The following is a 15858-nucleotide window of genomic DNA, read 5'->3' as shown; positions in this document are numbered from 1 at the left end:
CCTAAGAGCCGGATTAAAGGTGTGTGTCACCATGCGGGACATTGTGATTTCTTCCATATTTCTTTCAAAACATTCACTGAAAATTTATGTATGTCCTGCCAGGCGCTGCTAGGTTGTGGTTGTATAACATGCAGGCCCGGGAAGAAGGCCTGTCCATGATATACTAGGTGGTATAAAACCACTCCATCTAGAACAAATGTCACTTAACAGTGTATGATCTTAGCTGATCTCGGGACACACAGGGAAGAACACTTGTGTCTGACCAGCTTTGACGCACTGTGTGAAGATGCAGTGACAGGCAGAAAATAAGCTTTGAGTTCCTGAACTAATAGTATCCATCTGCAGAGCCTGCTCTCCTATACAGCTGGAGACACTCTGGAACCCAACTGAGCCAGAAAAGGATAGAGGACAGGGTCTTCTCAGGGCCTCACATGCTAATGCAGAAAACTATCCCAGCTCTGCTGGAGTTTCTAGATCTTTTCCACAGCAATCAGTAAGCTCAGCTCAAGTTAGTGACAGCCAGAGAATGGGCCTTGTTCTAAGGACTTTCCTTGACCACACTGCCCTCTAGAGGACAGTGACAGAAACAGAAAGAGAGTGACTACAGACCCGACAGACAGCTCTGACCTCCACAAAAAGAGCCAGTGCAGGGTCTAGTGAGTCACAACTATGCCCAGAGCCAGAAAGGACCCAGAGTCAGACTCAGCTTCTTTCCACTGAACCTGAGCATATTTGAAGAAAGGCTTTGCTCAGAAGACAAGAAAGAACATCTATGATTTCATTTTCTTCTGTGCCCCTTCATACGGACAGCACCAGCCTCTGATGGGTCTTGGGATTCAGGTCTATGGTATGGGACAGAGCCAAGCACATCCATATTGCCGAGAACAAGAATGACTGTATGATAAGATAGCAACTGTCAACTCATTTCTTACGCTGGTTCATTTCTTAATTTCTGTACTTAATCTTACAGAGCCTTTTATTCTACTCAGGGAATTTCATCTCCGGGGTTAAAGAGTGACACTATTTAGGACAACCACAGTGCCATTTCCAGAGTCTTTCAGCTTTATGATAACTTACTAAGAGCGTGGTTCCAGCAGTTACTTGCCAGGAGCTAGTCTCAGCAACCAGCTTTGGGGAGGCTCGATTGAGCAAGAACATTACCACGTTCTGGTGTGAGAGGCTGGGGTGGAGGGCAGAGGAGATCCAAAGCCCTCACAAAAAATACTCTGGGCACTGGAAAAGCAGAGGAAGTGGTTTATTGAGCTGCCGTTTCTTGCAAAAGTGAGGTTGAGCAGGACAGTACAGCATCTGAGGGTTGTTGAAGCTATGAGATCTGTGTGGCTGTCACAAGGCAAGTCATTTCTCTAAACATCACCAGCAAGCAATAAAATAATACAAGGTAACGATTCCAGGGCATAGTCGCACAGTTTAAAGCAGATGAAATATAGGAAAATACTTTATAAACTCCACAGCCTTACAGAAATGTGGTTTTCTGTGTGTGTTTGCTGGTGGGCAGCGACTGAGACAGGATCTCTATGGCCTAGGACAGCCTCGAACTCACTAAGCAGCTAGAGATGACCTTCACCTGCTGAGCCTCCTCCCAAGTGCTGGGATTATAGGCATGCACAATAGAATTTCTTGATATTGTTTGGGTAATCCCTCTGGAAGGGATTTTGTAGGCTGTATTTTAACAAATCTGTGTATTAACTCCCTCCCTTAATACATCTTTATGCATGCCTACCAGATCTCAGACACTATCCCAGGCCTGGGAATACAGCAGTGAACAAAATCTAAACGCTTCTTTCTCCCTGTCAACGAGCGATGAAGTGGGAGGTGAGAAGAAGACAAACAGCATGTGGAGTTGGGACAAGTGTTAAGACAAACAGAACTGCGAAAGCCACTGGGGGTGGTGTGGGGTCAGGAGAAGCCTCAGAGCGCCCACCTGAGGGGAAGGGTCATGTGCTTGCTGAGTCAGAGAATGGCAAGGACCTAAGGTCAGAACAATGAAATGGAATGGGGGTGGGGGTGAATGCTGCAGGGGGAGTTACAATTGTGAAAATTTCTGATTTTCTTTTTTGTGTTCTTTTTTGAGACATAGTCTCACTCACTGTGTAGACCAGGCTGGCCTTGAACTGATAGAGATCCACCTGCCTCTGAGGGCTGGTGAGAAAAGTGTACACCACCATACCTGGCCTGATTTTAATCTTAAGAATAAATAAAAGCCCTTGGACCATAGGAGGGCTTGACTCTGACACAGACTTAGTAATGTAGTAAGTCCTGCTGTGTGCCAGACACTATGGTAGATTATAAGTAATTGTGGGAAAGATATTTTGCTTATATATACTCAAGTTCAGAGTCTGGTGTGGAAGGCATATAATGAAAGAATTACTTACAACGTAGTTTGATAAATGTCATAGTAAGACAAAGTTCAGAAAGATAAAATAGAAATAGAAAATATCTAGATTCTTCTTTTTTAGTGTGTATGTGTAGATCAGAAATATCACCCATCTTTTTTTGAGACAGGGCCTCTCATCAGTTTAGAGCTCAAGTAGGCTAGACTGGCTGGGCAGAAAGCCCAAAGGATGTCCCCACCTACACCTCCCAACCCAACTGTTGAACGACAAGCATGTGCCACCACACATGTGGGTTCTGAGGATCGAACTCGGGTCTTTGTGCTTGTGAGGTAAGCACTTCACTGACAGCTAGCTGTGTCCCCAGCCCCTGTATCTTTATTTGTAACTTACCAAACTTCTCACTAGATTCTACACTGTAAGAGTGAGTGGACAGGAGTCTGGAAAGAAGGAAGTATTTAGGGCAGCGGGAACTGTTCCAGAAGTAAGTTGGGATGACAGGCTGTAGCTAACATGGGGGTCTAACAAAGGGAGGGGCCAGCTCCCAAAGGAGCTCTACTGCCACTATTTACAAACACTGCTCATGAGATCAATTCATGAAGTTGCAATCAGCACCTAAGGAACAGAATAAAATATATTGGGGTGTGATGCCCATAGGAAAAGCAGGCTTTGCCCTTTAAAAATGCTGGCAGAGTGCCTGGTGATATTGGCTAACTGGGTAAAGCCCTGGGTTTGACCACCAGTACTGGAGCAGGGACCTCTTGGGGGGTGGGGGTCTGGTGACAAGCCTGTAACTCCAGCACTCAAGAGACTGAGGTAGATGGATCTTGAGTTTAAAATCAGCCTGGGCTATAGAGTAAGACTCTATCTCAAAACGGTATATTTTGATTTTTTATATATGTGTTCTGAATTATATATAAAGTATATTTTTATTATGGTTCTAGTAAAAATATTTAAAATTCAATGCTTTAGACATATTAGGAGTAAACTTTAAGGCAATGGCAAACCATTGAAACATTTTAAAGTACAAAATGCTATGATCAGATTTGTGTGTTTGTGTGTGTGCATATGGGAAGCATGTCTGTATGGTGTAGTTTGTCATTATTTGTGTCTGCAAAGGTTTCTCATGCAACAACACGGAGAACAGACAAGGCTGAAACCAAGAATCCACAGATTTGACCACTGTCTAATCTAGGCAGGAAAAGAAAGATGGCAGCAAGGTCTATACAAGTGGCTACAGGATGGGGGACTGTGTGCACAGCCTTGGAGAACCAATTGGCTCTAGTGGAGGTGCTAAGAGAAGAAACGATCCAGACTTGTATCTGCCAAGCTGGAGAGGGGGCAGAATTCAATAGGACAGCGGACACCAAACAGAGCAAATTTGTGAATATGAATGAAGTTCATTTTGGAAAATGTTTCAATGATGTGACTTCAAGATCTAAAAGGAAAGACACAGTACTACAAAAGTTTGTAGGCCAGTGGTAGAGTGCCTACGTAACATGCTCAAGGCCCTGGGTTCAATTCTCAGCACTACAAAACCACAAAGTTTTAAAAGATGCTAAAGATTTAAAAAAAAATGGTTGGATATGTAGCCCTAGACCTCAGGAGAGAATTTGGGGCCACAGTTAATTGGAGAGTGCTCCTAACTGTGATCAGTGGAGCCATGACAGTAAATAGGATAGCTAAGAGATTATGTGAACAGGAGGAGATAGAAAGGATGAACAGAGAACGAGAAATAAGACAGAGACGATTAAGACAGTACACTCAGGGGAGGAAGAGAGCACGTGTCTCAGAAGCCACCGTAAGAAAAAGATACAAGACAGTGAAAAACCACAACGAGAAAATGAGCAATCCCAGATCCTTGGAGACTGAGGCAGAAGGATTGCTTAACCTCTTCAAAGGCTGGGAAACACTGTGAGACTTTGTTAGGAAGATAAAAATGAAGACCTGATGAGACACCTCAAGAAAGATGTAGAGATAGCAAATAAGCAAATGAAAAGATGCTCATAATCACAGACCGACCCCAGAGCTACAAATTACAACGAGAAACCCCACACACCTGTGGGGGGGACACGCCCAATGCTAAACAACAAAAGTGTGCAGCAGTAGGAGCTCCCTCACAACAACACAGCACAGCTCTCCAGGAGGCAGCTGGGCAGTCTATTACAGATCGAAACCAGCTCTTACCACCTGACTCCATAGTCATGCTCCTTGTGTTTACTCAAGCCAACTGAAAATGTGTGTCCATACAAAAATCTGCACAAGGACATCACAGCAACCTTAGTTATAACTGTCAAAACTGGAAAGCAACCAAGATACTCACCAGTAGGCGAAAGGATAAACTGTGGTACATCCAAACAAGGGAGTATTATTCGGCACTAAAGGGAAACGAGCTAGCAAGACACAACAGACCTTATATGCCTGTGCATGTTCCTAAGGGAAAGGTCAATGCAAAAGGCCACACACGGTGTTTCCAATCATATCACAGTCTGGAAAAGTCCAAAATGTATGGAGGCAAAGAAAGACCAATGACGGCCAGTTGGGAGAGAGAGAGAGAGAGGAAGAGGGAGGAACAGGAGAAACACACAGGCTCATCCCAGAGGTGAGGCTACTCTGTATGACATGATCCTGGTGGATAAATGTCTTTATACACTTGTCAAAACCCAGGAACTCACAACTCCCACAGTGAACCCTAATATAAACTGCAGGCTCTGAGTGACAGGTGTTTGTTTTTTTTTTTTTTTTGTGTGTGTGTGTGTGTGTGTGTGTGTATGTCTGTGTCTGTGTGGTAGGGTGGGTACCAGTAGTGGGAAGGCTGTGAGGAGGTGGACAGAGGGCATATGGGCATCTTCTGTCCCTTCAACTCAGTCCTGCTGTGAACATAAAACTGCTCTCACTGTTTTTTCCTAGTGCTAAATAAGACAATGAGGAAATACAGCTCCAGTCTGGACACCCTATAATCATAGTGAGAGCCACCCGGTGCACACTTCTCTGCTTGCTTCACTGAACAGTTAAGCTAGAAAAAGTCAAGGCTTGGTCCTTGTCTGTTCCTCCCATTCCTCTCCTGTTATGCACACACCATCAGAGTGCCTGCTCCTGCTGCTCCAAAACATCAACCATCTCCACTCTTCTCAATTCAACAGTCAGTTCTCTGTCCTCTGCCTCAGCTTCCTACGGCATCCCACTCCCTCTTTCCTGGAACATCTTCACTTGTCTTCAAGACAAGCAGCCTCTGGCTTTCCTTGCTAACCGTCCTTCTGACCCCTGTTTACTTTGCTAATCTCTAAAAATCCTTGGTACCTCTTCCATGCCCAGAGAGTGAGCTCATCTGGTAGCATTAGACATTATACATTGATGATTCTCAGACAGATATCCCAGGTTAGTAATCATTCCTAAATTCACCTGCCGACTAGAGCCTCAACTGAGATGGCAAATAGGCACCTCCAATTTGACACTTCTAAAACCGTCTCTCCAAAATGTTACCCATTTCCCCCAGTTATCCTCATTCTTTCTGCTGCTCGGGTAAAAAACCTTAGAGTTACCTATAATTATCCTTTCTTTACATAAAATCCAATACCAAACGTTATTGGAGACAGACTGCCTGGGTTCAAATTCTAGTTCAGCCATTTATTAGCTGTGTTATCTAGGGATAGTTGCTTAACCTCTCCTGGCCTTGGTATCATCTGTAAAGCGGGTGTGACCACCTTACGAAGCTCATAATACTGAAGGAAGCTAGCTAGTGTTTCAAAATGCTTTCAACATGCCTGCCATGCCATATGCAGTGGTGTTCCCCCAGCCCCTCCGTTACCCAGTCTGGGAACAGCCAACTGCAGCGCTCATATGCACTCTAAGTCTCCTACCAACCAGGCTCCCTTTCTACAAGTGTCTTCAATGAGCCTGCCCTACACAGCACCGCACAGCACTGCATTATACTACACAGCACTGCATTCACTGCACAGCACTGCACTGCACTGCATTCCACTACATAGCAAAGCACACTACATAGCACTGCACTGCATTCCACTACACAGCACTGCATTCCACTACACAGCAAAGCATACTACATAGCACTGCACTGCATTAAACTACACAGCACTGCATTTCACTACACAGCAAAACACACTACATAGCACTGCACTGTATTTCACTGCACAGCACTGGATTACAATCTCCTTTCAACAAGTAGTGTAGCAACTGCAGTGATTGTCTTTAAAAGCTACTACAAAATCTTTTCAATTTGTTTGAAATTTTTCACAATAAAAATGTAGAAGAAAGCCAGGTGGTGGTGGTGCACATCTTTAATCCCAGCACTCGGGAGACAGAGCCAGGTGGACTCTGTGAGTTCGAGGCCAGCCTGGTCTACAGAGTGAGATCCAGGACAGGCACCAAAACTACACAGAGAAACCCTGTCTCGAAAAAGAAAGAAAAAAAAAAGTAGAAGAAACTCCCATAGGTCAGACCATATCATTCTTCTGTTAGAGCCCCTAAATCTTCTCCCTCCACCAGAGTAAAAGCAAAAAAAGTCTTTATATCTGCTGATGAGGCCCTCAAACAGGCTCCCTCAACTCTCTCCTCCTCTCTGCATTCTGAACTCTTCTGGGCACAGCCTCAGTTGCTAGCTCCCTGCGGCCTCCGGGCTGTCGTCCTCTGGTGTCTTCCCAACTGCACCTCTTCGAATGCTCTCCCACCCACCATCTTAAAGGTTTCTACTTCATCCTCCAGAGCATTTATCACTACCTGACACACCACCTCCCCAGTCACCAATTCTGAGATGACTCAGTTAAAGCTAGCCCACATTCCACCTACTTATTCTAAAGGTATGCATGCATGCTTTCCTTAAGAGGAAGTAACAGACAAAGGGCACAACTTTCTACAGTGGCTCAGACATGACCTCTTACATGCACAGAAATGGTGAAGAAAGAAAGAAAAAGAAAGAAAGAAAAAAAAAAAAAACCCAAACCAAACACTCCTCGCCCCAAGCAAAGCCAAACCCACATAAGTTCTGAGTTGTCAGGCAGCTATAAAAATCTGGGTTTCTGGTGTCTGTTTTCAGTACTAAAACTTTTCCAAAAGCTAAAATTATCCTGCTGCCCACTTACTTAGAGGGATTTTTTTAAACAATTTGACTCTGAAGGTAGACTACAAATAGAACTAGGAAACGAGACGACACCAGGACTAAGATGCACAGCCTGCTCGTCCTGGGCATCTGTGCCCCAACAAAGGAGCTCCTGTACTGCAGTGAAAGGGTGTGGGGAAGAGAGCGGAAAGACAAATGTCCATCCCACCGCCACGAGGTGAGGGGACCACTGACTCGATACACATCAATTAATCTAATCCCTACAGCAGGGCACACAAAACTCTCAGCCAGCTTACAGACTGAGGAAAGAAAGGCTCGGACAAACTGGCCCTGAGCAGAGCCCAGGGTCAAGCACAGGGAAGGCTCCCTGAGCCAAAGCCAGATGCTTCTCTGTTCCTATGGAACCTTGCCTCTCAGAGGAGCTATGACCTACGGTTTAGAAAGCAGTCAAATGGTCATCTACCCACCATTACCGCACTTCTGAAATGACTTAACATGCCTGGCTCTCCATGAACCCAGTCATAGCTTTGTGCGGGCAACTCCCTTACCTGTGGACATGAAAAATGGGATGCGGAACTTTCCACTCAGCACCCGGGCCCGCAGGTTCTGCAGAGTGCTCCCATCAAACGGCAGGGCACCACACACAAGCACATACAGGACAACTCCAAGACTCTGCATCCCAAACAGAGAGTACGGACAGTTAATTGCATCAGAAAACAAGAGGCCATTAGAGCGCATGTGAAGATGATGGAACCAACTTCTCCTTCTTTCTTTAGGACTTAACATGGGTCATTATCAAGGTCAACAGTCTTCAGAGCAGTTAACAGTCTTCTTTGCTTCCAGACATGAATTTCGGGATCAGAACCCAGCCTCTCAGAAAGAATAATCCCTGTTCTTGGCACGGGCGTCATCTGCTCAGGCCCTTACAGGGTTCTTCTGCAGATGCAAAGCGAGTAGTTGAAACTCTAGGTTCACTGAGTCCAGTACTGGAGAGATTGCAAATGCACTGTGGGTTGCGAGGACACGTGAAGGTGCTCTCCACTCACACATGGCCCTGTGTGTCCTCTAGCAAGACAGCTGTCACCTAGAGACGGGAACAGGGTGGTAAGAAGGGGAAGTACTTACCCAGATGTCCACTTTGGGCCCATCATACTCTTTCCCTTCGAAGAGCTCCGGGGCGGCATAGGGAGGGCTGCCACACCACGTCTTCAGCAGCTGCCCGGGGGTGAAGAGGTTGCTGAAGCCGAAGTCTAGAAAGGCAAATGGACAACACTCGGTCATCAACCTAGCAAGCACTAGTCTCTGGTCAGCAGAGCACGGGCCACGTCACCAAGCTGAAATAGCAAATTTAAGAAATAAGCAGCCAGTCGCCTGAGCTGGTTGGAACTAGGAAACAGGCCAGGTGCAGGACCTACCTTGCATGTGTGGGCCTTGGAAAGGAAGGGAAGGGGAAGAGGAGAGGGGAAGGGAGGGGAGACCCATGCTGGGAAACTTTTTAAATTGTACTAAACATAGAACACAGGGCTTCACCCATGACATGGAGAGTAGGGACAACTGTACCCTGAACTGCACCCCATGAAGGAACTCTGGCCAGCTCAAGCGTGGTGGAGATGGCTCTGCAGGCCTTGCCCTTCTCCCCATCCCCTCCGCCTTGCTAACAAAAGTTAGATTACATTCCTAAAGCTAGCCACCAAGGTCTATTCCCTTATTGGCCACTTCCTCCTCCTGAGGATGACCACCAACGTCCAGCTATGGAAGTACTGAAGTCCAGCAATCAAAAGCCCCCTTTGGCTCACCTAATTAACACACCCAATTAAAATTGAACACCTCATCCAAACATGGGTTTCCCCTTGTACCTCTATAATCTGTCATTTTCCTACGGGCCACGTCTGTCTCTTCTCTATCCAGGTGCGGTCCTTTGTCCCTCCAGGACAAATAAATCCCCTGCCCGCCCGCTTCCCCTTGTTCCCATCCCTTCCCGTCTTTGTCTGTCTCCTGTCTTTGTCTCTTATTCCCTGCTCTCTCTCCCTCTGGGGCAAATAAATCTCTTTTGTGCTGAGGGTCTTGGGGGTCCTGAGCCGATACTTTTCCTTTTACCCCCAGCCTTACTGATGCAAAAAGCTCTGACTTTCCCCGCCCTCTTTTGAAGCAGGCCATAACCTTACAGCCGTAACTTGCCTGCATCTGTATAGACAGACCAGGCTGGCCTTGAACTCATGGTGCTCTTCCTACCTTCGCCTCTTGAGTACTGGGATTACAGGTGTGAGGTGCCACACCTAGATGAAAGGACTGGTTGTTCACTCAGGCCTGCAGGTGTCCAGCAGGCCACTAAAAGCAGCTGAAAGTCTCATCTGCCTCCATTTGGCATCTGCCCTATGGACTCTGAGTCTCTCTTCTACAGGAAGACAGGTCGGCTGGATACACACCTTATAACAAGAGTCAAATCTGCCCTACAAAGCACGAGTGACTGTATCTTGACAGTGCTGGTCCTGAGATAACAGTCAACAGACCATAGTTTGAGCAAGACTGGTTAACTAGGCAGCTTCCTATGAGGCACCCCCTTCTGTCCCTCTCTACATAGCCTGGTAGTCTACAGCAGCAACACTGAGCCAGGGCTAAGGACACTGGTCTTCCTGATATGGTTTTATTGGTTAAACTGCTTCCGACACTATTTTCCCTTCTGGTTTGGGGGTAGGCGCCACACCTGATTTCTTGAGGCTCACTGAGTAGCCTAGTGCTTGGAATACATGGGCGTGTCCTCAGTAGGACTCTGAGTTTTCATATGACTTTCTACAAATATATTTATAACTACCTAAAAACTAGACAATGGGACATTGTTATTATTGAGATCTACTCAAAATGGAGAAAATGCACCTTATTTAGAAACTGAACAAAGAACATTCACATTTTAACTTCAAGTCTGTTTTAACAGGCCACCTCCATTATTTTGTCTCTTCTCACTAGTCCAAGAGCAGAAGGACACAAGAGAGCCAGTGTTTGGGAACAATGCTAAATCCCAGGGAGAACAGCAGGCTTGGGCGGTGGTGGCGCACGCCTTTAAGCCCAGCATTTGGAAGGCAGAGGCAGGCAGATTGCCGAGTTCCAGGACAGCCAGGGCTACACAGAGAAACCCTGTCTCAAAAAACCAACCAACCAACCAACAAAAGGCAGGCTTGCTGAGCATGGTGACACACCTTATCCCAGGATTTGGGAGGCAGAGGTAGATGGATTTGGTCTACACAGAGAGCTCCAGGCCAGCCGCAGCCACACAGTGAAACATTGTCTAAACAAACTAACAAGGTAAGCCCAAAGATAAAGACCATGGCATATAAATAGTTTGATGTCTGGACAGCCCCTGTGACAGGCTGAACCTATCTCTTGTCCCAGGTATACCACATTCCTCGAAACCCTAGCAACCTGAAGGCTAGATCCCTACCTACCTGGAACCCCTTTCCTCTCTCCCACGCCCTTACCCTCCCGTGGCGGCTTGCCTCCATTGGCCGTCTGTATTCCTTCTTTCTAACCAGGCAGAGAAGGAACTTGCCAGTGAGGCCCTGCTCGTTTTGCCTGCCTCCCTGGGGCTAACTTTTCAGGTCCCACAGCTTCTACTCTCGTTGGACTGGGAAACTTCCTCTTAGGAGTCTTAAGTTCCTCTTCTGGATTCCCAGTACCTGTCTGGAAAAAGACCAATTTCCAAAATCAAATATCCCATGGTGCTCAACAATGGTGGACCCACCTGTCCCTAATGATCCTGGCATCCTCTTCAGCTCCTCTCCCTCCTTTTCCCCCTTTGAGTTGGATGACACTCATAACCTCTACCTTGTGTGTCTTCAATCCATTGCTCCTGTTTTGTTTCCATCTCTCATCTTTTTTTAAAATGTATGTGTGTGAGGTGTGGGTATGTGTATACGTGTTTGTGTGGGTACCCATGAAGGCCAGTAGAGGGAAATGGACCTCCTAGAGTTGGAGTTTGAGGCTTTTTGTGAGCTGTCTGACATAGGTTGCAGGGATTTGAACTCTGGTCCTCAGAATACAGCAGCAAGTGTTCGGAACTGCTAAGCCACCTTTCCAGCCCCCTTCCTGACTGATCAAGACTCACTATGCTTCCTAACTATGTCACTGAATTTCCCTCTAAGCTATTCATTCAGAGCCCAGCGACTGTCACACAAAGTCAGATCCTATAACCTCCTCGCTAAAAACAAAACAAAACAAAAAAAGGTGTCTCTGCTCTGCTTACAGAAAGTCTTTACTGAGGCACAGTCATTAAGGTCCACCACAGCCAGCCCTACCCTACATAGCTCTCCCACTTAGCCTGACTAGCCTCCATTACTAAGGGCTCACATCCTGTGTTTACATGTCTTTCTTTATACTACTTCCTGTCTGTACCAGAACGGCTCCTATCTTCTCCACCTTTAAATGCCATTCATTTTCAAGGCCCAGGCGAGTATCGCTTCCTGTATGAAGCTTTAACTGATTTCCAGCAGAAAATACCATGACAATGGCTTCCTCTGGGCTGTCATAGCCTTTTGTTTATTCTCCTACATGCCAATCACTACTCTGCCTTATCCTGTACTTAGATGTATTAGTGTGTTCAAGCCCTCTGCTGATGACTGACGGAAGGGGACAGTTTTATTTGTTCTTGTGTCCACACAGTGTTTTTAATACATGGCAGAAACCGAGAAAGGCTCACAAAAGTAAACTTCAGTGAAATCACTTTGTCAGGCCTCTCCTGAACATGTGGCTGCTGGTTCCTTCTCACACCGATGATTCAATGGGCCACCTACCGGAACCTCTACCTCCCTCCCATCCACCTCAACCAAGGCGCTGAAGATAACTGAGTCATCACAAGGGGCTTGGGGCTCAGAGCCTGATTCTACTCATCATAGCTAGAGAAACAAAACATCAATAGAAATAAACACCTCTTTGTGGAACCTCTTATATTCTCTAACTTTTCTATACTCCACTGTGACTTTGTCTTTTTTCTCATTTTAGGGTGTGTGTGTGTGTGTGTGTGTGTGTGCAATTCAGCTTTTAAAACACTCTACCTCCCTTGGAGAAATCTATTCTCTTTCTCTCTGGTTCCTTAAGAACTATTTATAAGAGTTACCTGAACAAGACTTGTACAATGACCACACCAGCTGACATTCCGACCCGGATAGAGGGAATCTCACAGGGCCCCACCTCTAGATGAAGAGCTACAGGCAATTGACAGCTGCCAAGAGAGAGAGAGTCAGTCTTCTCTTCTACAGGATGGGACCCATAGGTTATCCAGTACCAAGTGGTCAGAACTACACACGCGCATGTACGAACACTCACATCAAAAACAATTAAAGAAGAGGTGATAAATTTGAGGAGTTGGGTCATGAAAGGGATTAAAGAGGTCAGGGGTGGGAGAGAAATGATATAAATACAGTACTCATATTTTGTAAAATGCTTAATAAAAAAGCTTTTTTTTTTTTTTCTGATTCTTTCATGGTACCTAACATGTCTTTAAGCACAGTAAGATTGTCAGAAATACTGCTTATGGCCTGGCATGGTGGCTCATGCCTTTAATCCCTCTGGAAGCAGAGGCAGATAGGTATGTGTGAATTAGAGGTCAGCATGATCTACACTGTGAGTTCCAGGCCATCCAGGACTCCACAGTCTGTGATGATATATTGTGTACCCTAATAAACTTGCCTGAGGATCAGAGAATAGAGCCAGCTACTAGATTAGACATACAGCCAGGCAGTGTTGGCACACACCTTTAATCTTAGCACTTGAGATCTCATGCCTTTGCTTGGGAAGCACACACGCCTTTAATCCCAGGAAGTAATATGGCAGGGCAGAGAAAGGTATATAAGGTGTGAGCAAACAGGAACTCACTCTCTTTAGGCTGAGGATTTTGTAGAGGTAAGAACTAGTGGCTGGCTGCTCTGCTTTTCTGATCTTTCAGCTTTCACCCTGATATCTAGTTTTGGGGTGTTATTAAAAGACCATCTAAGATTCAAACAACAGTCAGATCATATCTCAAAAGAAACAGCAAATGCTGCTTATAAACGAAACCACATTTAAAGTCCTACCAAATGATCTACTTTTTGGAGAAACAGTCTCACTATGTGGCCCAGGCTGGACTAAATCTTGTTATGTAGCCCAGGCTAGCCTCCCATCTTGGCCTCCTGAATGCTGGGACTAGAAGGATATACCACAAATCTTTCTGATATCCAAACTCTGAAGCACAACTTCATACATCACAGTCTTCGTGCAGTGAGCATTGACCAAACTCTTCATAACGAGTAAGGATTAAGTAGCTAAAAATCTTAACAAAACCAGACTGATGGCACAAGCCTGTAACCCCAGATAATTGAAGGCTAAGACAGGAGGGGCCCAAGTTTGAGGCCAGCCTGGGCTGCTCAGTGAGACCCCATGTCAGAACAAAAAGAAAAGGAGGACTGGGCTCAGGAGGAGAGTGATCACTGGCATCACAAATGAGCCTCAGCAATGGGGCATCTTTAGTAATACCGTGAAAGAGGATTTCAATGCAGTTTGAGCACCAAACCTAGCAGGCCCAGGCCCAGGCCCAGACCCATCCTTCTTCCTGACATCTATATTACTGCCTTCCCTGCCAACAGCTTTTCACCTCACAGTCCTCTTCATCACTGCCATGCGTGTCGGTAAGCCAGGAGTCCGGCTGGTTCAATGTGCACTTAGCTTTAATGTAAGTTGTTTTTGAAGATTTAAATTATCCATGCAAGAGAAACCTCAAATTATTAACACACGGGAACATTGGAACTCATTTTGAAAACTCAGTTCCCTCTAATAAATACTTGAGGGGTTGAAAAAATGAGCCGGAGGAAGTACCTGCTCTCATTTCTCTTAGCTGCTCACCTTTGTGGGCATTTTCACATGCACTTCAAGCAGAAGGCTATTTTTGAGTTCTGCGGGCAGTCTAGCAGAGTAGCTGGGGCCACTGGGATGTGTGGTGGAAAGCAGGGGTAGGGAGAAGTGGGGAGCAGCTTTTACAGTTCATAGTACACACAACAGAAACATCAAGAAACATGTTAGAGAAAACTTCCATAACAAAACATAAAGCAAAGAGTAAAACAAGAATGGATTCTCACGGCTTGAGTCAGAAATACCCAAACAGTAGATTTAACAACAACAAAAAAATCTCAGAGATCATGTTTGATCTGTTACTTTGAACCTAGAAAGTCATTCTTTCTATTCAATAGGCTCTTCATGAATTTTGGCTTTGGAATGGTCTTGTTTCTCCTCCTCCTCATTACTTATTTATTAATGTTTCCTACTCCTAACACCTCCATTACAAGACTCTAAGTAAGTTCCCCCATCTCTTCACTCATTCACTCAACATGAGTACATGGAAGACTTCCAGTGGACACGGCAATATGATAACTCCTGCAGATAGAGCAAATGCACAAGGGGGGCATGATCCCAGGAATGACTAAAAAAGGAAGTAGGGGCTGGCAAGATACCTCAGCATGTAAGAGTGTCTCCTGCCAAACCTGAGTTCTAATCTGAAGCACGCACTGAAAGGCTGAGTGCAGCCAACACGCACAAGCTGGGAAGGAGGACCTAGGGCTGACTGCCTGCCAGTCTAGCTGTAAGTTCATTGAAAAACCCTGTCTTAAGAGAATAAAATGGCTGGGCGGTGGTGGCGCACACCTTTAATCCCAGCACTCGGGAAGCAGAGCCAGGAGGATCTCTGTGAGTTCGAGGCCAGCATACACCACATACATTCATACATACAAAACTTTAAAAACTTCAAGATGGGTCTCCGCTGCTCTGGGGAGGCAAAGGGGGAGAGTGGACTGGAGACTCTGAATGGGGTGGAGGGTAACACAGTCAGGGGCAGAGCACTCAGAACTAGCTTGCTAAGTAAGTTAAAGCAGTCATGAAGGGACTGCCCTGGGTGTTGCATGAGGCTTGTGCTAAGGGCCCCTCTCCCCCACCCCCACCCCTGCAGCATGCACAGCAGCAGCAGGTGAGACAAGGTCAGCTGCAAACGCTGGGTCCTGTGGGCCTCTGCCTCCCTTCCCTCCCTGCTCTGCCTTGAGAAGGGCTACAAGACAAGATAAAAGGACTTCGGTTACAATGAACTGTAACCATCGGTTCTTGATACATTCTCACCACAGCTCCACTCACAGACTGTTCTTATTCCTCCAACAGCCTTATTTAGGAATTTAAAAAACATATTTCATCATTTTATCTAATTAAGGTGTATTGGCAGTGGCTTTCGGTACATTCAGAGTTGAGTAACCAAAGCTAATTTTAGAGTATTTTATCACAGAAAGCAGCCCTGTGCCAACCAGTAGTCATTCCCATGCCTCAGCACCAGGCATTGACTCACTGCTTTCCATCACTGTGGACCTGGCTATTCTGGACATTTTATATGAGTGGAATCTTAGAATTTATGACTTTTATGACAGGCTT

At 45.8% G+C, this 15858-nt stretch overlaps 1 protein-coding gene across 1 annotated transcript in view; it reads right to left on the bottom strand.

The window, feature by feature from the left end:
* Nucleotides 1-15858, bottom strand: part of Sik3 (SIK family kinase 3) — a 222762-nt gene that overhangs the window by 39137 nt on the left and 167767 nt on the right. The window contains exons 5-6 of the mRNA XM_059267761.1: nucleotides 8554-8678; nucleotides 7977-8100 (exon numbers count right to left, since the gene is read on the bottom strand). Of these exons, the coding sequence (XP_059123744.1) occupies nucleotides 7977-8100; nucleotides 8554-8678 (249 nt within the window). The remainder of the gene's footprint in view (nucleotides 1-7976; nucleotides 8101-8553; nucleotides 8679-15858) is intronic.

Source organism: Peromyscus eremicus, chromosome 7, assembly GCF_949786415.1.
Source record: "Peromyscus eremicus chromosome 7, PerEre_H2_v1, whole genome shotgun sequence".
NCBI lineage: Eukaryota > Metazoa > Chordata > Mammalia > Rodentia > Cricetidae > Peromyscus > Peromyscus eremicus.
This window is presented reverse-complemented; position numbering and strand designations above follow the sequence as displayed.